At 40.3% G+C, this 19,171-nt stretch overlaps 5 protein-coding genes and 3 long non-coding RNA genes across 14 annotated transcripts in view; 3 read left to right on the top strand and 5 right to left on the bottom strand.

Moving 5' to 3' along the window:
• Positions 1-6,018, bottom strand: part of LOC6500557 — a 32,931-nt gene extending 26,913 nt beyond the window's left edge. Inside the window, exons 1-2 of one of the 5 annotated variants that reach the window (XM_001953436.4) lie at positions 5,712-6,018; positions 3,646-4,341 (exon numbers count right to left, since the gene is read on the bottom strand). In XM_001953436.4, coding sequence (XP_001953472.1) covers positions 3,646-3,999 — 354 coding nt within the window. In that variant the 5' untranslated portion in view covers positions 4,000-4,341; positions 5,712-6,018. The remainder of the gene's footprint in view (positions 1-3,645; positions 4,342-5,711) is intronic. The other 4 variants (XM_032452045.2, XM_032452040.2, XM_032452037.2 and 1 more) reach the window with 4 other exon arrangements.
• Positions 514-1,736, top strand: LOC123257335. Its single transcript, XR_006507383.1, has 3 exons — positions 514-877; positions 944-1,213; positions 1,281-1,736. It is a non-coding gene; the product is annotated as an uncharacterized LOC123257335 (long non-coding RNA).
• LOC26515494 lies at positions 1,987-3,467 on the top strand. 2 transcript variants are annotated; one of them, XR_001409003.3, is made up of 3 exons: positions 1,987-2,309; positions 2,358-2,825; positions 2,968-3,467. It is a non-coding gene; the product is annotated as an uncharacterized LOC26515494 (long non-coding RNA). The 2 variants fall into 2 exon arrangements; XR_001409002.3 differs by having other exon boundaries at positions 1,989-2,309; positions 2,380-2,825.
• A 2,559-nt stretch (positions 6,019-8,577) lies between the features above and the next one.
• LOC6500556 (trypsin-1) lies at positions 8,578-9,750 on the bottom strand. The gene is made up of 3 exons (XM_001953435.3): positions 9,593-9,750; positions 9,174-9,536; positions 8,578-9,109 (listed from the first exon to the last, which is right to left on the bottom strand). Exons 1-3 carry the CDS (start codon positions 9,722-9,724, stop codon positions 8,813-8,815), a joined length of 792 nt encoding a protein of 263 aa, XP_001953471.1. The 5' UTR covers positions 9,725-9,750; the 3' UTR covers positions 8,578-8,812.
• Positions 9,751-10,253: 503 nt separating this feature from the next.
• Positions 10,254-11,292, bottom strand: LOC6500555 (chymotrypsin-2). The gene is made up of 3 exons (XM_001953434.4): positions 11,121-11,292; positions 10,689-11,051; positions 10,254-10,631 (listed from the first exon to the last, which is right to left on the bottom strand). Exons 1-3 carry the CDS (start codon positions 11,253-11,255, stop codon positions 10,329-10,331), a joined length of 801 nt encoding a protein of 266 aa, XP_001953470.1. The 5' UTR covers positions 11,256-11,292; the 3' UTR covers positions 10,254-10,328.
• A 138-nt stretch (positions 11,293-11,430) lies between these two features.
• On the bottom strand, positions 11,431-14,138 carry LOC6500554 (serine/threonine-protein kinase ULK3). The gene is made up of 7 exons (XM_001953433.4): positions 13,778-14,138; positions 13,556-13,704; positions 13,118-13,342; positions 12,311-13,056; positions 12,062-12,246; positions 11,918-12,004; positions 11,431-11,533 (listed from the first exon to the last, which is right to left on the bottom strand). The coding sequence occupies exons 1-7, from the start codon at positions 13,862-13,864 to the stop codon at positions 11,435-11,437; spliced, it is 1,578 nt and encodes a 525-aa protein (XP_001953469.1). The 5' UTR covers positions 13,865-14,138; the 3' UTR covers positions 11,431-11,434.
• Positions 14,139-14,323: 185 nt separating this feature from the next.
• Positions 14,324-16,387, top strand: LOC6499992. 2 transcript variants are annotated; one of them, XM_001953432.4, is made up of 7 exons: positions 14,324-14,469; positions 14,721-14,856; positions 14,911-15,049; positions 15,109-15,238; positions 15,296-15,390; positions 15,626-15,862; positions 15,929-16,387. In XM_001953432.4, exons 2-7 carry the CDS (start codon positions 14,786-14,788, stop codon positions 16,028-16,030), a joined length of 774 nt encoding a protein of 257 aa, XP_001953468.1. In that variant the 5' UTR covers positions 14,324-14,469; positions 14,721-14,785; the 3' UTR covers positions 16,031-16,387. The 2 variants fall into 2 exon arrangements, with proteins under 2 accessions (XP_001953468.1, XP_032306527.1); XM_032450636.2 differs by having other exon boundaries at positions 14,369-14,469; positions 14,697-14,856.
• A 147-nt stretch (positions 16,388-16,534) lies between these two features.
• On the bottom strand, positions 16,535-18,618 carry LOC116654707. Its single transcript, XR_004309881.2, has 3 exons — positions 18,390-18,618; positions 17,210-18,193; positions 16,535-17,151 (listed from the first exon to the last, which is right to left on the bottom strand). It is a non-coding gene; the product is annotated as an uncharacterized LOC116654707 (long non-coding RNA).
• Between the last annotated feature and the right edge of the window lie 553 nt (positions 18,619-19,171).

The raw sequence follows: 19,171 nt of genomic DNA, 5'->3' as shown, positions 1-19,171 counted from the left end.
TTTTCCGGGCATTCCCTCTCTTGCCACAGTTGAAGAGGCGTGGCCGGACGGACTTGGCCCCATATTCGTGTTTGTTTTTCGCCATTTGGGCTTTGTCTGTTACTTCCAGCAGGCACGTAGCCTCAAAAACAACAAAAGGACCTTGTTTATGAACCTTTTTGCAGTCCAACTGAGAATTGATACTGCAATATCCTGGCGCTACACTGCGTTTCGTTTAGCCTAGTTTGTTTGTCTTTTGTTTAAAACCAATGAATCGTTTAGGTTTTTGTTCGAAATAACAAAAACTTGGAAATTAATTTGGTTCGTAGGCGCGGGAACGGCTCTATCTCGCATGCATTCTACTTACTTTTTTGTTCTCCATGAGGTCAAGGGTTAAATATACACTCTCATGCATACATGCAGGCAGTATTTGTTAACGTGCCTGAACCGACCCCCCTAGACAATAGACCTCCATTGTTTTTCTGGTTTGCCAGCCCCTACCCCCACCTAAGAGAGTACAAGATGTAGATTATGTGTGCGAATGAGGGGTTTTTGCTTCCCTGGAACTTATTATTGAAATTATGAATTATGCATTCAACGCGCCGGCCACCCAAAACGGGTGGCCCAACTAATTTGAATATAAATTTAACTCATAAATATATATAAGACGAGGCCCAGCGCAGCCGGCGCCAGTCCTGAAGTAACCATCCCAACAAACATGAAACATAAAGCAAATAATCAACAAAAACACCAACTACTTGGCCGAAACAAGACGACATCAGGTCAAGCAGTCAAGACAACAACCGCAAAAACAACGCCGGCAACTGTGGCAAAAGTACTTCAACTTTTATGGCCAAGATCCAAGGAGTCGGAGTCGAGTCGAGTGGAGTGGTCCAAGGTACAGCAGTACGGCATTTATGCTGTTGGTTAATATTTAAACAAAAGTTTCCTTTTTTTTTCTCAGCTTTCCGTGTTGCAACATATTTTTCTTTTTCTGACCACTTTTCGGATTCTGCCCACTGGAGGACATGGCATAAAAATCATCATCATCATTATCATCAGCGCCACCATCTTGGCATTCCTGGGGCTCTTTACTTTTGCGGCTTGGCATAAATTATGACGCTAATTAAGTGTCTGTGAAGCTGTTAATAACAAAATGAATGGCAATTATCAGAAAGGCGCCAAAAAGGAAAGATAAAAGCTAAATAGAAATACTGGAGGCTTGGCTGGGCGGGTAAAATGCTGTCAAGTATTGTTTGCTTTTGTGTTTTTTCCTCATCATTTTCAGCTACATTTCCCAGGCCCCCTTAGATGGCAGGTCCTTCTCTCGGTTATCGGTTGTGACATTTGGGCAGCGTTCCGGAGAAAACGATGGATTCAAAATCGATTTTTTTTCCTATCTCCCTACCTCCCAATTGAAATGAAACAAAAATATTGTTTCATTTTTCCGTTGTTACGAGTAGTTCCGACTTTTTTAATATTCAAATCCTTGCATAAATTAAAATTTGAGTTTAGGAATGCATAAATAAACATAACATACCTTCATTAAACATGTATAATCAATTTTTCTCTTAAAATAAATAACAATAAATCCCTTACATTTTAAATCATTCGTTTTCACAGTTTTTCCGTAAAAACTGTCAATTAATAACCATCTATTTAAATGACAATAATGTTAATCTACTAATGTGGCTAACAAAAAATGCTTAAATGTGCCAAATTAACCTCATAAATAATGATAATGGGATACTATTAAATTAAAAAATAATATATTAAATGCGCATTAAAATATGAAATAAAGACACACTTTGGGGGAATGTGAAAAAAGCCGCACTGTTGCCATAAATTTCATATCATTTAGTTGTTGCATTGAGCTGCCAATTGCAATTAAATGCAATTTGTCCGCCGCTTAAAAAAAAATGAGGAAAAACAGAGGAAATCAAATTCAATGGCGTAGTGACAGTGAACGAAGTAGGCCACAAAAAAGTGAAAAAAGTAAAGATAAAATAATATTTAACTCGTTTTTTCACAGCCACTTATGTGGCAACATTTCACCGAAAAATCGTTTTTCTTATTTCCTTGAATTTCAACTAAAAGTCGGTAAAATGTCGAGTTCAAACGAAAAACCAGGGAAAACCGTTCCGGAAACTAAATTATGCCAAAGGGGGTGGTGAAGTGCGATCAGGAGTGGGCGGACCCGTTGAAATGAGCGGGACGTGTTAGCATCGAGCGCCGCAGAAAATAACAATTTATGGGCCTCCGTTTTTGGGGGCGAAATCAGGGGAAGATGGGGCTGCAATCGGCAGTCAGTTGGCAGCTGTGCATGGCAAGTAGGTGTTAAATATTTAATGATTACCAAAGCGCAAACAACCAACCAGCTCTATCTGCTGGGGGAACCAGGACGTGGCTCCAGTCCCTGGCTCCTGCTACCGCTGCAATTCGTTAAGTGCTCCGCACATACAAACCAACACACATACTGCCTCACCCACTCTGGCACACACTGGAGGATACTGGAGGAGTGCATACAATATGCCGCAATTTATGCGCACAATTGGGCTGCCACGCCCACAATCAAGGCAAGTACTAAGGCGGGGACACGTGCCGCTTGTCAGAGATCGTCGACGGGCGATGCACGGCAAACCGCTCGCCGACCGCAGAACTAATTGAAATTGCCAGCCAGGCGGTTTGCATTAGTTTACCTTGCTCCCCGGATGGGTGCATGATGCACTGGGAAAGGGGGTAAGCTTAAAGGAGGATGAGGTAAAGAGACAGTTGCGTGATTTCCCCAAGCTGATGTAAGCACTCGAGCCCAACGATAGTGGACCAACTCCGCAAATTGGAAAACGGTGCGTATACGTAACGAACACTAAATGGAAAAAAGTTTTTAGCTTTTAAAACTAAAAGAGCTCATTAGGAAAGATAGTATCTGACAATTTATTGTACTTAGATTTTATTTAAAGCTACAAGATTATATTTTGTTTTTTTTAGGAAACAAAAACTCTATCAACTGAAGCAGATGATTTACTTTGTTTTTAAAAGCAATTTATCTCTATTTCTGTATTTTTTTCTCGAATGGCACTGAAACCAAAAATGTGACAACAGCAGAACTGCCAACGACTTTACTTCGAAAACAATATAAATACACATACTTGGCCAATAAGGAGATAAAACAAACAGGGACACACACACACTCAATACGAGTACAGGCGAAAAACAATAAAATGGAAACATCAACTCGAGAAGTCATCAATGGAGGACGCAGGAAAGGAAGCCAAGCAAGGAAGAGGAGCTATCGCCGTTTGCCTTTTAACTTGTCCGGACAATGACAACAATGAGTAGCAATGAACCAAAATGAATGAGTCTATAAATAAATGAATGCAACGTTTCCATTTCACATCGATTGGCAAGACAATAGTAGGGAAGACAAAATGGTCAAGAGGAATTATTAAATAATATGAAATGGGGGAAGAGGGTTATATAAAAATAAATAAATGCATGTTTTGCTAAACATTTTATTTGATAGATATTTTATTTCCATGTCACTATAATAAAGTTTTTGATTTATGGAATGTGAGGAACATTTGCTGGACTCTGAGGTAAGACTCTAAATCAAAGATTGAAGTTCGAACTTTTTCGATAAAACTTTTCGGGAATATGAAGACTCACCACGCAGTACTTCTCGCTCTTCTTGGTGCACTCCTTCAGGTAGAGATGGGCAATGTCCTTGGTGTAGTTGGTGCATGGGGTAATGGAGCCCACGCCCTCGTTGTACTGGCCGCACATGTGGCACTTAAGGCCGTCGGCGAAACCGAAACTGCCGCTGCACAAGACAATGGCCACCAGGATAGCCATAGCTATGGTTACGGGACTAGCCCTTAGATTGGAGCATCTAGCCGAAATCGATCCCGAGTCGTTGGCCAAAGAGGTTGATGGATATTTTGACGAGGCCTTGCCATCGTCGACGTCGGTGACAGCGGCTTTTGTTGACATTGCTTCTTGGTTGGCGCACGACATTTTCATATATGAGTTCTGACCTTTACCACAGAGAGAGTTCGCTTTCACTAACACACGGACACCAAGGTATTGTACAACTACTGGCACTACTGACACACTGACAAACTGACAGAGTGACAAACTGACACAATGACACACTGGAACACTGACAGGCAGGACGCGTGCACTCACTGAAATTGCAATTTCGCTTTGTTCCTCTCAGTGGAATCGTTCAATTCCCCTTTTATTTTTCGGAAGCCTTTGTTTCTGTTGTGGTTATTTGATTATTATATGTATCGTATTTTTGGGATATCTTTACAAGAAGCTGCTGACAAAAATCAAATATGTTTTCGGTTTTTTAAATGTGATCTAGGAAATACATTTCAATTATTAGGTAAGAGAATCGATTTAAATATTCAATAAAATATTCCTTTTTACTAAAGATACCATAAACCTTTCTCTATCTGATTAATTTAAATAGCAATTATCTTACAAATTTAAACCATTCATCTCGCACTCCTCAAACACTTATTCAATTAAAAAATTCAATCAATTATTTAAAAGACTTGTAACAAATTCATTAACTTCTGTTACGATCAACACACCACAACAATTGGATAACCTCATGAGCTTTCCAAAAGGACAATGCTAAAATTTGCTCTTCCAGCAACGTCTTTTTATCTATTTTGGAGTTCATGACACTTTATAAATCACAATGGCTGTCGATGCAGCTAGAACTTTGCTGCATGCACCTTTTGTTTGTGCACCCCGGGCTGTGTGTGGGAGGGGAGGCATAGAAATGCTACAAATGAAATGCTACAAATTGCCAGGAGCTGCCACGCCCTGTTTTCAGGCCGGGAGCTGAGCCATAAGCATGTAGGCCACGACCGCACAGGGCCACACGTTTTGCTCGAAACTCGAAAAATTGTTTTCAAATTGCTTTTGTTGTTAGTTAAATGCGCGAGTGTAAGTGTTCTGGAGTCTATGTGTGTGTGGTGTGTGTGCGAGGGTGGCTAAAAGGATTGTGTGGTGGGGGGCTGTGTTGAAAAGTTCTTTTCTATTCGTTCAGCATTGAGTGTTTCCACGAATTTTTCCGAAAATACTTTGAGGAGCGGCAAGAGCAACCCAAAATCGTATTACGAGCTCTCATTGTGTACTTTGGCTGCCTACTTTTGGGCTTTGATTTGATTTTCTAAAATATGTACGATGCGTGAATTCCATCCAGGATGCCAGGATGCCAGGATTAAGCATCAGACGAGGGGCGTTCGAGTGGATCAATCTGTAACCTGCTTGCACTTTTTAGTTGCCCACACTTTTTATTGGTCGACTTTCAAGCCCAAAAAATCACTCATTCGCAATGTTACCCAGGCAGCAGCCAATTAACGAGTCATTTCTGCTCGTTTTTTTTTTTTTTTGTGCTCTATTTTGTTCTGTATTTTAATTAAACGAATGAATGCAACGAATTCTGCCCATCATAATAGGCGACCTTCCGCAGTCTGCAGGGGCTAATGAAATATGTTTCTCTCATTTCAACAATTTCAATGGCAATTTCAATGGCGTCGACAAGATCTTTGGAAATAAATTAAATGTCCCCTCTATAGAGCATAGTTTTTGATTCTAAATCATTATCACAACTGATTCTTTGAGTTTATGTTCAGTTTTAGTAAACTGGTAGTTTTTATTTGAGTTTTTCTAGTTCACTCTCTGACTTCTGATCACAAAAACAACGGTTGCCTCACTTTTTGAACTATTTGAAACTGACTTCGCTCAGTCCGCCCAACCGTGCGTTCCGTCTGAGTTGAAAATACTGACTGCAGTGCTACAAGCAGAAGCAGCACCATCAGCAAGAAGCAGAGAAGCCGTGGCAGCAGCAGCCGACGGGTCGGATACTTGATATCGGCTAGCCTTCGTCGGATGCTTCATGTCGGCTTGCCTTCGTATTGGTCCACTTTACCAGTGCTTCTCAAACTGTACCCTTCTCAAAGAACTGCCGCCTGGTTTTTGCTAGACTGTTTCCGAAAATTCCGTATAAATAAATAGTTCGAAATAAATAGTTACAAATTTAATTTTTCTCAATAATATTTGACTTAAATGTAACACAGCATTCCCCAGTAGTTATTTGACACTTTCATTTTAATAAAGGTCACCCAAGAAAATTAACAATTTTTTATAAAATTTGAAATAAGCTTTCCATTAACAATCTGTGCTTATTTCTATACATATAATAAATAAGCAAATTGCAATCTTTACATCCGTTTCGCTTCGCGTGTGCAGTGATGTATTTGGAGGTAAAATAATTATTTGATTAATTTTGCTTCATCTCTAACGCTGTTGCTTCTATCCTATTGCTTCTACTCTCGTTCAATAGAGATTCTTATCTCTATTATTTGCATTTTAATAATTCGCACTAACTGCTCTCTTTAATCTCCCCCTTTCATTTCCCTAGTACAAGTTTCATCATTAATATTAATAAATTAATTATTGAATTTTTAATAATTCTGGAATTTAAATATCTCCTCTTCCCAGCCTACCATCCACTGCTGGCTTTGTGAAAACGTCTTACACGCTAAGTGTGCCGGGTTTATGGCCTCAGTTTCGGATGCAATCGCGTAGGTCTGGTCTCCACTTTTGCTGTGACGGTTGTCGTGCTGTTCAGGACGAAATGAGATCGTTCATGAGGCAGACTAAAAGCGGATTCAAGGAGTTGATTAGTGGTTTTCGTAAAATCAATGACCAACTCTGTGCGCTCGATACACAGTTTAGTAGTCTTCAACTACTAAATGAGTCTCCAAAGCGAATAATCTTCAACCGGCTCAGCCGACAACTATGCAGCCGCTTATATCTCTGGCCACCCCAAGGACCAGACCTGAGAAAAATTCGGTTTCCGAATATCTCAGAATTAATGAGCAATCGTCCGATATGTCCTCTGTGGCATCGCTTCAAGTGATCCCAGACCCAATAATTCAAACCCAATAACACAAGATTGATATCTCGGCTTACATCAAAGCTAAAACAAAAGTCGACATAAAGGTGATGGATATTACAAAATTTAAATATTCATACACCAGGCACTAAAAAAAAGTGGGCTCCCAAGAAAATTTAACAAAAACTCGAAAAATAAATTTGTTCCGAGATTTTGATGCAGATCGAAGATGAATCGATACACGAGTTCTTTAAGGTATTCCGCTTAAGAATCGGATGGATATTGGCGAAGTTATAGCCATCGGTGGGGCCCATATTGCCCTCCCCATGCATTTTCTTAAATTTTGAAGGGAGCTCCCCAGAAAATTTAACAAAAACTCGAAAAATAAATTTGTTCTGAGATTTTGATGCAGATCGAAGGAGAATCGATACACGAGTCATTTAAGGTATTCCGCTCAAGAATCGGATAGTTATTGACGAAGTTAAAGCCATCGGTGGGGCCCATATTATCCTCCCCATGCATTTTCTCAAATTTTGAAGGGGGCTCCCCAGGAAATTTAACAAAAAATCGAAAAATAAATTTATTCTGAGATTTTGATGCAGATCGAAGGAGAATCGATACACGAGTCATTTAAGGTATTCCTCTCAAGAATCGGATGAATATTGACGAAGTTAAAGCCATCGGTGGGGCCCATATTATCCATATCATATTATTTTGATGCAGATCGAAGGAGAATCGATACACGAGTCATTTAAGGTATTCCTCTCAAGAATCGGATGAATATTGGCGAAGTTATAGCCATCGGTGGGGCCCATATTGTCCTCCCCATGCATTTTCTTAAATTTTGAAGGGGACTCCCGAGGAAATTTAACAAAAAATCGAAACGTAAATTTTTTCTGAGATTTTGATGCAGATCGAAGGAGAATCGATACACGAGTCATTTAAGGTATTCCGCTCAAGAATCTGATGAATATTGGCGAAAATATAGCCATCGGTGGCGCCCATATTGCCCTCCCCATGCATTTTCTTAAATTTTGAAAGGAACTCCCCAGGAAATTTAACAAAAAATCTAAAAATAAATTTATTCTGAGATTTTGATGCAGATCGAAGGAGAATCGATACACGAGTCATTTAAGGTATTCCGCTCAAGAATCGGATGGATATTGGCGAAGTTATAGCCATCGGTGGGGACCATATCGCCCTCCCCATGCATTTTCTTAAATTTTGAAGAGGACTCCCCAGGAAATTTAACAAAAAATCGAGAAAGAAATTTATTCTGAGATTTTGATGCAGATCGAAGGAGAATCGATACACGAGTCATTTAAGGTATTCCGCTCAAGAATCGGATGGATATTGGCGAAGTTATAGCCATCGGTGGGGACCATATCGCCCTCCCCATGCATTTTCTTAAATTTTGAAGAGGACTCCCCAGGAAATTTAACAAAAAATCGAGAAAGAAATTTATTCTGAGATTTTATGCAGATCGAAGGAGAATCGATACACGAGTCATTTAAGGTATTCCGCTCAAGAATCGGATGGATATTGGGGAAGTTATAGCCATCGGTGGGGACCATATCGCCCTCCCCATGCATTTTCTTAGATTTGGAAAGGGACTCCCCAGGAAATTTAACAAAAAATCTATTATCCTCCCATGGAATTGCAAAATTTTTAAATATGTCAAGTCGACTAAAAACCCAAATTATTATTCTTGAACAAGTCGCTAGATGCTTAAATTTATGACTAGAAATAATAATTTATTTAATTTATTAGTGAGCTACTTGTTCTGTATATTGCTGCAGATAATTAGCTTATCGGCCCCCACGAACCGAAGGGGACTTCGAATAAAATTATTTATAATGCGGTTCGAAAAGATATGCCTTTTCAATTTATTGAGCCATTTCTTTTTTGTGACTCAGTCTATGCGATTTGATTGTTTCTGATCCAGTCGATGTACTGGCTAACCTTACAGTAGACCCCCGGATAGGGAGCCACGGTGCAGGGCTTGACACTCCAGGAAACGATTCCCACCTGCTCGTCGTTGTACATGAGGGGGCCACCAGAATCTCCACTGCACTGACCCTTTCCGCCCTCATCCACTCCGCCGCAGATGTGGTATTTGGGATCCGTTTGTCCATTATGCCGACTGGTGCACTCCTCGTCCGAATAAATCTTCAGAAACACCTCCTGCAAAGTTTCCTGGACACTGCCACCGGTCTAAAGGTATCACAGATAACTTAGCATATCATTAACATAAAAAAAATAAATTAAGCATACAAACCTCATTGAGACCCCAGCCGATGAGCACACCCTCTGCCCCAGCATCCGACTGGGGTGTGGCGAAGGACACTGTTGGCAGCTTGACAGGAGCCACTTTTATTCCATCAAACTTAAAGGGGATGTACACCATCAGCAAGGATATATCATTGGCATTTTGATGATTAGGGTCGAAGGCCTCGTGTTGAATAATCTTTCTCACTCCCAGGACATTTGGACCACTGACGCTAATGTCGGTTACTCCATATTGCACGGAAAGGGTAGACGCACTGCGTCCATTCGTACAATGGGCGGCTGTCATCACAAAGTACTCGGAAATAATAGAGCCGCCGCAGGAATGGGCGCCATCATAGCTTCTAATAGATACCTGGAAACAGGGTAAATAGTATCCATAACCCAGGATAAACGTGTAAGTCTACTTACCACAAAAGGATATTTCAGGACACTGGAGTTGGTGCCATTGACGACTCTTCCCTGCAAAGGAGCAGCTTGGCCAAGAGCAGCAATGGCTAGGCCAACCACTACCGCCAAGCAAAGATCTTGGTTCTGCAACATATTTCAAATAAACTTGGTCCCCCGGGGCTCCAATCGCTTTTATATGCGTCCAGACCCTGCCGATACTGTCCGATTAGGATTATTTACGATTCTAGATAGGCGAGGATTAAATCTGGCGTCATTGATATAATGAAGCACTTGTCTGCCTTTCATTAAACAATTTAAATAAAATCAGCAAATGCGATTATTGGTATAAAAATATATTTTTATTTCACTAGACTTACGCTCGTGCTTCTTATCTTTCATGGTGACTGAACTTTATTTATCGGAGACTAACCCAATTTTTGAATGAAAATAAAATAAATTTAAAGCTTATTTATAGTCTTTGTTTTGATAGAGATTTTATTAAAATTAGACCTTGAACTATTAAGAATTGTTAAAATCTTGTTAGCTTTTTTAATTAAAAGCTTATTATAACAATAATTATTTCTGGTCTATTGGCACCTCCTTTGGGTTAATCTAAAAGCTTGGTTTTCCACAAAAGAAATGATTTATAACCAACACAAGCCCATTAAATTTAATCACACCATTTTAAAAATGCCAATTTATCAATTTAATTTATTGCATTTAACTGATTTTGAAAACGTCAAAGATAATTCCATGACTAAGCCAAAATAATAAGGTTTTTCTTGATCCAGTCAACGTACTGACTGACCTTGCAATAGACACCCGGATAGGGAGCCACGGTGCAGGGCTTGACACTCCAGGACACGATGCCCACCTGCTGACCATTGTAGATGAGCGGACCGCCGGAGTCGCCGCTGCATTGGCCCTTGCCGCCCTCATCCACTCCGCCGCAGATGTGGTATCTGGGATCCGTTTTTCCATTATGGCGAGTGGTACATTCCTCATCCGAGTAGACCTTCAGATCGACCTGCTGCAATGTGTTCTGGATGTAGCCACCAGTCTGAAAGGATATAGATTTTATTAGTCTAGGAACATATATCTAAAATAAATATCTTACCTCGTTAAGGCCCCATCCCACAAGGACACCTTCACCGCCGGCATCAGTTTGAGGAGTGGCGAAAGCGAGTTCCGGCAACTGGACGGCGGCCACAGTCTTGCCATCAAGGGGGAAGGGCTCCTCCACCAGCAGGAGGGAGATGTCATTGGCATAGTTGTTGTTAGGATTGTAGAGCTCATGCTGAATGATCTTCTTAACTTTCACAATATTCGGGCCGGTGGAGTTGATGGTCGTAACACCATATTGAATGGATAGCTGATCGGCGGTGCGTCCGGCGGTGCAGTGGGCGGCAGTCAGAGCAAATTGCTTGGAAACAATGGATCCTCCGCAGGAATGCGAGCCGGAGGGGCCACGCAGGGAAATCTAGTAGATTTTAAAGGGGTATTTGAGGTAAAAACAATATCCAAATCTGATTTGTTTCCGGCTACATACCACGAAAGGATACTTTTCCACACTAGAATCCGTGCCGTTTACCACGCGGCCAGTTAGCGGAGGAGCTGCCTGGGAAAGCCCAACCATGGCTAGGAGGGCGATTCCCACAAGGCAAAGTTCTTGATTCGGCAACATCTTTTGGCTATACCTGCGAGCTCATCGACTGGCGGCAGCTTTTATAAGTTTCCTGACATTGCCGATACAGCCAGATTACGATTATTTACGGCAAACGATAATACCTGATTGTACCTTTTAGATTACATGAGAGCGCCACTATTTCATTATCTCCGCCAATATCAAAAGACTCTTGCTCTTTAAACCATTTTAATCAAATAAAACACAATCAATACAATGAAATACAAATGTGTCCGACTTGACCAGCCCGGGAATGTGATAGCTCTCTTTGAGGTTTGCTTAAAATAGACAATGATAGGCTTTAAAACTTAACAACGGTTTACAACCACAAGCAAGTGGGGTAAGTATACATATGTAGGTAGATTGAAGTTGGAAGGCCATTTGGGATTAAGGACATTCACAAGATACGTTCGTACACATAACTAAATAACTTTTATAGAAGAGTGTTCAGGGAGCGTTAGAAAAAGCTGTCTTGGTTCTGCTATACATAGAAAGCAATTCTAGTTTAGACATATATTAGTATAAGTATATAAGTTCATAGAAGGCTACATGACTAAGTCTACAAAAATACTCTAACAAGTGCGCTCCTGGCGCCGAAAATTGCTTTTCGAATTTCAATTTTGTATCATTTTGGTTGTCTACTGTATGCTGCAGCTTCGTACCGTGGACAATTTATGCTCCTCCTCGTCCATATGCTTTGCGTTCAGGATACTTTTGATGCTCTCAGCCTCCTTCATCCAGAACTCCAACTTGAAAAGGAATTCATTGGTTATTTGAGGTTTCATAAACTTGTATATTCTACTCACCTGTTGCAGTAACAAATTACGTCGCTCTCCCTTGGGTTCGTTGTTAACAAATGGCACCAAGACACCCAGCGCTGTGGTATACGACTCCAAAGCCGCATCCAGCTTCCGTTCATACAAATACAGTTCCCCCTTCCGTCCGATTTCCAGGCCAGTCTTCAGGGACGGACTTGAGTGCGACAAGGCAACTAAAAAAGCGTAAAGATAGCTTTGTTAAAATGAATTTCTTAAAAACAATAAAGAAAATCCTACATAGCTGCTTGTATCGCGCATCCGGTTCTAGCATTTCGGACATCCTGGAGCTGCTAGGCTGCGAATCCGCCGACTGGGCAGCAGCATGAACTGAGTCCGGGACTCGTGCAGGAGAAACTGATGCGGATGCAGCCTCGCGTTTTTGCCGTTCAGCCAGCATCCTATACTCATCCTCGATAATGCAGTTCTTAATCTCCTCGGCGCGCTTCATGTACGTCAAAGCGCGATTACGCAGGGCCTGGCGTTTAGTTGCATCCGTTTCCTCCGTGATCAGAGGCACGAAATACTGCAAGGCACTGCAGTATAGGTAGTAAGCTTCTTTGTAGTTTCGTTTCTCATCGTAGGAGCATGCTTGTGTAACCAAATCAATAGCCTTCGCCAGGGTATGCTCCGTGGGAAACGTCTTGAGATCAAGAAACGGGTGGGCGAAAAACTCCTCGAAAGAAATACGCTCCGTGGGCTCGTGGGCAAGAAGGCGTTGCAAGAGATCGTGACACTCGTTGCTGATGCTAGTGTTCGGTGGCAGTGTGATTGGTTCGGCAGTACGGATGCGCAGCAACAGCTCCTCAATAGTCCTGGAGCTGTAGGGTGCTTTTCCAAAAAGACACTCGTACAGGATCACACCGATACTCCAAAGATCAGCCTTAGCGTCATACTGATGCTTTCGAACAATCTCCGGAGCCATATATAGAGGAGAACCTTTCAGTTGCTGGTTAATCTCACCCAGCTTCAAGTGCTGGGCGAAACTATGGATTAAATAAAGTAAAGTGTTAAAGATATTCTATTGAAAAATGTACCAATATCTACCCAAAATCCGCCACCTTGAGGGAAACATTATTGGCTCCTCGGGTTAGCAACAGGTTCTGCGGCTTTAAATCAAAATGGGAGACATCATTAGCCCTCATATACTGCACGGCCGCTGCCAATTGCCGTAGAAAGTACCGACAAGTGCTCTCCGGCAGAGCCTTTTTTGTTCGTATAAATGCAGAGAGATTACCGGCATTGCAGTACTCAAGCACGATGTAAATATTTCTGAAAAGGTCAGAAGGTATTAGTCATGGCCTTGCGTGTTATGGAGTACTTTTTATAGATTGCAGATAGTGCCAACTACTTGAAAAGGTTGGCAAAAAAAATAGAGTTGGGGAAATTTTAGAGAAACTTCTATAGAATTTTCCCATTTTCTATTCTAATACATAATTAAAACATAATCTTCCTCTGCAAGAAACATAATAATAATTGCTTTACTTGTCGTCCCAAAAGAAGTCCTGAAGAGTCACTATGTACTTGTGTTTCAGGTCGCGCAGGAGGCGTATCTCGGTGATTAGGTTTTCCCGCGAGGTTTGCGATAACGTTGACATTTCCACATATTTGATGGCGTGGAAAGTGCGCTGCTTCTGCAATGATAAAACATAAATATTAGCCCCAACGGGTACATAATATACACAAGTCTGCTGATGAGTGTCCTACTTTGTGGCGCGCTTTATAGACGGTTGCATAGCTGCCCGCTCCGAGTTTCTCGAGGATTTCAAAGTCTGTGATGCGCGGCAGTGACATGGGCAGGCGGTCATTTAATCCTAGAATGTGTTTTTAAAGCTGATTGTTTGTTTTGCTCATCGGTATTCGCTGCTTTTATTTTGGTTTTTTGTTGCGCTGTAGGGTTGTGGACAATATATCGATATTTCTTGTAAGAAAATTAGATACTTATCGAAATATATATTATGCTTATCGAAAGTGAGATATTTTTTTAAATTTAATGTTTTTACCGAAAATATATCAACAATTTCTAGTCGCAAGATTAAACTTTATTTATTCCTGATCATTTTCACATACTACTATTTTGACATACTACGTGACTTTTTTTCTAATTTGAAGTTCAAGCCAAGAAAAATATGTTTTCTAAATCTAAGTGAATAATATTATTAAATAAAAGTATATTACGTTAGTAACAGCTATTAACAACATATTTTAACAAAACCCCATGAAGTTTCAAATGCCCGCGCCAAATCAAAATCCTATCGAAAGTGATGCCCAGCCCCACTACTAATCATACTATCGATAGAACTTGTTGCGCTATTGCTGAGCCAACCCACCTGGTCACATTAATGTTCGGGTTTGTTTTTGATGCGTTGCGAAGTAATTAATTTTTCGTTTTTTTAAAGGTAAATAAATGTAAAGAGCCCATTTGAGTAATTATATATAAACTTTAAGAGTTCTATATCAACCAGGAGTAATCACAATTTGATTTTAATCGATTTAAAGCGGTCGTATTGGCCGCCAAAGTTTGTGGTACCTTCAAGCCTAGCTTGACACACCCAAAATAAGAAATTAAGCAAACACGCCCTGCCTCCCATACAAAATATTAAAAAAATTAACCTATTACCATTAGCAATTAACACCCAAACAATTGTAGTACTCAGAGGATTCGGCAAGGAGCTCCACATTTTCCGTACGTGACGTCACTTGCAAGGCTTCAAGATGAATTACGGAAGGAAAACGCCCTCCACATATCGCTCCAATCCGTCGGTATACTCCCATGCGACGGGAAGGTATGTATGAAAGATTAAATAGAATCTTTAGATCACTACTATTACTCCTTTTAGATCGTCGACAAATTTGCACTCCAAGATGTCCCGATCGACGAGGTCCGTAAGGATTCCTTGGTACCAGCGACCGCTGCTGAAAAACAACCAGTACATCGATATCCAAAAGGGTGCCATGCTCATAGGCCTGTTTGCCATTGTAGGTTATTAAAAGGGAGAGGTCCTTTATCCTTTTTTAACTTTTGAACTCACTTGCAGTTCCTTTCTTTGTTCACTATTGGCACTAGCATCTTTGATCTTTATTGCTATGCCATGGCGGCGCCAGGATCCACGCACTACGGATACTACATAATATCCTACGAGTTCGTCTATGTGGGCAACAAGCATGGTATTTCATAAAAACTAAACCCAATAAGCTTTATATTTATTAATGCTATTTCCTTAGTGCGCAACATGCTGATTGTCTTTGCTCTTTTTTCGCTGATCATGGCGCTTGTTAACTTTGTGACCAGTGTCCTCCTCTGCGTGGCCTTGCGCAAGGTAAGTTGGTGTTCGGAAAGAACAGCCTAAGCATGCATTTCAATGCAATTTCTCATTGCCCACAAAGCATGAAAAGCTGGGAGCACAGAAACGCTTACTGAGCAGAAGGGTAACCAATACATCCCGCACTGTCATAGCCAAGAAATTAGCACTAAAACTAAACCATTCCATTGGCAGCAATCTCTATTGTTTATACAAAATTATTAATAAATATTTAATCTTCCCAAAAACTTAGGAATATGAGCGTAAAGTGATGCCCTGGCTGTGGACTTTTGCCATTTTCACAGTTTGGCGGGCTCTGGCTCTGATCTTCTTCGCCATCGTCAATGATCTGTACTTTGCCTACAATGTGATCATGGTGCTGCTGTGGAGCATTTTCTGTTTGGTGTCCATATACGGCTGGGCCGTTGTTTATTCGCTATTCCTGGAGCTGGTGGATCTCACCAAACTGGAGGATCTGGCTCATTTACGCGTAGGATTTTCTTTTTCGAATATAGGGCCATAAATGAAATAAATATTCTCGCTTAACCTTTTACAGATGGGTACAATGGCCTCGCTGCACGCCTCCACTGCCAACTCGCTGGCTGGATCGCGACCCACCACTCCTCACAGCACCGTATCCACGATGCCAGTGGGCTGAAGAAAGATGAAAAGTATTCTCCAAACAAAAGAGAGCTCACAACGAAATTGCACAATTGCATCCGAATAAAACGTCCAAAAGCAGCACAATTCAAAACCCGATGCTTCTCACATAAACATTCCATCCACCAGTTTAGTGCCTTACCACAAATTTTATACACGATTCTGAGTAATTAATAATTAGTTTTAAGTCGTATTCCGTCCAATTATAAATGTTTTTTTACCTGTTCATGTTGAAGAAACTCTGCCTTTATGTATGTCAACATATCGTGTTTTTTTATATGCATATACATATAATATAGCTATGTATCTAAAATAATAAGCGACCAGAGCAATATACAAATCGAAACACACAAAAGTCTAATGACACTTCTCTGGGGACCATTTTCCGGGCGTTAACCAAGACGCCCACCAATTCGGCAGCTATTCATCTTTCTTTTCGGTCTGCGTCAGTTCAAAAACATATTTTTTAAAAAGAATTGATTGGAAATTTGAACTCGCAGGGTATAGTAACTAAAAGTTTTCAATGTTTTCAAAATTACTAGTGATATATGGTCTAATCAGTCCACAATTTCTAATATATTTAAAAGTAAATAGATATTGGATGCTTGGAAAACCCTAGCCCTGCGATGGACTTCCCATCTGGAATCCCCCAACAATGCAAAGTATTTAAAATAAATCAATTTTAGAAAACAATTGCCGGACTTGTATATATGCAGTGTTCAAAGTCAGTCGTCTGGTCATTAGCACCCGAAATTATGAGCTCCGCACCGCAATGTGGGGCAGTTCAAGTACAAAACCCCAATACACCTACGAACTTGGCACAAATACAAACATCCAATGTAGGATGAGTGGAGGCCAAACAAAGTTCAATCAACCGCTTTTGTTAATCACTCCATGGGTGACGACAACTTTTGGCCATATCGTAGGGGTGTTGATGTTGCTGGTCGTGGTAGTGGTGGTGGTGGTGGTGGCTCCTTACTCCGTAGTCTTCTTTGTACATATTTTCCATGCAACGTATTCTGGTTTCCTCCACGACACTCAAGTGGGGTAATTTGAACAATTGCAATTGGAATTCAGCTGGAAAACAAGCTACGTCATCAAGAAGCCTGTTTCCTGGATCTATTGTGTTTAAATATAATATATTTTAATCATTTTCTAGATAATCTATTACTATTACTTTTGTTTCAAGTTCTTCTTGTCATCGGGAACTGCGCTTCCAACCCGAAAGTGTTGCCAGAACGCAATTTGTTGCATGCGCCATTGGCTCATTCCCGTCCTATGAGCCAGGCCAACAATAACAAAGCGTGGAGAAATGTGGAATGGGGTGGGGTGGGGTGGAGTGGAAGTGCTGTTAGCAACGATTTCATTGTTTACTGCAGTTTCCATTTGCTTTTTTTTACGCATTAAAGTTCAACAAATTGCGTTGTCTCCAAGTCCTCGGAGTACAGCTGGCTCTCTCTCATTTTCCATCGCACAGCTGTTGATCCCGAGAAACGGTAAATGCCGCCGTCGTCATCGTCATCGTCGTAAGTGCACCTGTCTCTTTCCCCTACAGGTTGAATGCACCACAGCGAAATGGAATAAACAAATTGCAATTGGGCGAACCGAGGGAGGGAGAGAGTAAGCATGCGGGTGCTCCAAAAATACACAACGAAACTTGGAGGGGCCCATGCATTATTATTTTTATTTTTATTTTTATATTCGTATGTCTCATTTATTATAAACATATGCAATGCATTCACCCTCTATTTGTAGCTCAGCCAGCCGCTCAATTAAAACACTCATCAAAAGCATGACTTGCTTTTTATGTCAACTTTATTTCAAAATTAAGTTTTTAACTTACAAATACATTGAAAACTTACATTAGTTTAGTTCTTAGATAAGATTTTTGATAATAATTTCAGACAAAAAAGGTTAAAAAAAAGGAAGACGCCATGTTCTACGCCGTTGAAATATATTTTTTTGTAAGGCGCACCTTGTAATCAATTAGCTCTTATTCCTTCTCCTTTTGCGACGTTTTCTTTTTGTAGCAAAATTGGGTAGCGGGGGTAAACGGTAAACAAATGCAAATCCGTATCTTCTGATTACTCTCGTCTAATCGAAATTCACCACTCTCTGTTACGGATAGCAGAGGCGTACTGTAAGAGTTTTAAAGAGGGATCTGAAAATAAAATTGGGTAGAAATAGGTAGTTTAAGTAAATTAACTGATTACTAATAAATACACTTATTTTTTTTTCTATTTAATTAAAAATTTCTATCTACGCCACTGTACTGTTATCAGACTGTAACACCCCCGCTTCAAAACAAACGCACTCTGTTATCTTGCAGGGCGATGTACAATGTACATATTTCTCACCTCAGTTGTTATTGCTGAAAACAGGAAATAATTTTCGTTTTCTACAAAAAACCAAAAGAAAAAAAATAAAAATAAAAATTGCTGGCAGCCCGTGGCGTGCCTGATATTTTATTTTTATCGTTCTGCGACTTAATACTACACATATCGTTTGCCGTCGTACATTTCGAAGCTTTTGTGGTTGGCTGTAACCTTGCCTTAAGTTTATAAAGTTCGTTAACATTGAGGTTCTTTTATGGCTGACTTTTAAATTTCTTAATATTTGTTGAGATGTCGAGAGGCGGAATAGGTTTGCCTTGATCGGATAATAAGACATATTTTTTACAGCATAAGTGGATGGAAAAATTATCTTATTGTCTTGATCGTTAGTTTGCTATTTAGTGGACAATACGCACAAAAAATAATTAGTCATAAAATAAATAGTTTAAGAAAACAAAATATTTGAGAAACCACTTGAGAAAACATAAACACTCGAAGGTAGGGTGCAAGGTCTGTTAACCTGTGAGAAACTCACCACACCAATTTCACAAGATGTTACTGTTAAATGTAATTATTGGAATTATGGAAGACAAAGAAATCATCATATGTTTGAATGGCAATTACCAATATGCCAGAGATTTCGATATTAATATACATACAATAGATAGCATAAAAATGAATATATAATAGCGATTGTTTTTTTTAAATGCGCAGTTAGCAGTGATGACGCAGCGCAGCGCTCTCTGACGCTGTTATTTTCTATCTCTTTCGACGCTCCGACGCCATTTTTCGTTTAAATGTGTGTC

Source organism: Drosophila ananassae, chromosome 2L (genome assembly GCF_017639315.1).
Source record: "Drosophila ananassae strain 14024-0371.13 chromosome 2L, ASM1763931v2, whole genome shotgun sequence".
Taxonomy (NCBI): Eukaryota; Metazoa; Arthropoda; class Insecta; order Diptera; family Drosophilidae; genus Drosophila; species Drosophila ananassae.
Note: the sequence above shows the minus strand (reverse complement) of the source record. Positions and strands in the feature narration are given on the sequence as shown.

Bases quoted from the DNA above. Each gene is read 5' to 3' on its own strand.
- LOC6500556 (XM_001953435.3), bottom strand. From the start codon at position 9,724: ATGTTGCAGAACCAAGATCTTTGCTTGGCGGTAGTGGTTGGCCTAGCC. The intron at 9,537-9,592 runs GTAAGTAGACTT...CCCTGTTTCCAG, and splicing joins TCCTGAAATATCCTTTTGTG to GTATCTATTAGAAGCTATGA. The intron at 9,110-9,173 runs GTTTGTATGCTT...TGATACCTTTAG, and splicing joins TCGGCTGGGGTCTCAATGAG to ACCGGTGGCAGTGTCCAGGA.
- LOC6500555 (XM_001953434.4), bottom strand. From the start codon at position 11,255: ATGTTGCCGAATCAAGAACTTTGCCTTGTGGGAATCGCCCTCCTAGCC. The intron at 11,052-11,120 runs GTATGTAGCCGG...AAAATCTACTAG, and splicing joins TGGAAAAGTATCCTTTCGTG to ATTTCCCTGCGTGGCCCCTC. The intron at 10,632-10,688 runs GTAAGATATTTA...ATATCCTTTCAG, and splicing joins TGGGATGGGGCCTTAACGAG to ACTGGTGGCTACATCCAGAA.
- LOC6500554 (XM_001953433.4), bottom strand. From the start codon at position 13,864: ATGTCACTGCCGCGCATCACAGACTTTGAAATCCTCGAGAAACTCGGA. The intron at 13,057-13,117 runs GTAGATATTGGT...TTTAATCCATAG, and splicing joins CTCAAGGTGGCGGATTTTGG to TTTCGCCCAGCACTTGAAGC. The intron at 12,005-12,061 runs GTGAGTAGAATA...TTCCTTTTCAAG, and splicing joins GTAATTTGTTACTGCAACAG to TTGGAGTTCTGGATGAAGGA.
- LOC6499992 (XM_001953432.4), top strand. From the start codon at position 14,786: ATGAATTACGGAAGGAAAACGCCCTCCACATATCGCTCCAATCCGTCG. The intron at 14,857-14,910 runs GTATGTATGAAA...TACTCCTTTTAG, and splicing joins TACTCCCATGCGACGGGAAG to ATCGTCGACAAATTTGCACT. The intron at 15,391-15,625 runs GTAAGTTGGTGT...CCAAAAACTTAG, and splicing joins TCTGCGTGGCCTTGCGCAAG to GAATATGAGCGTAAAGTGAT.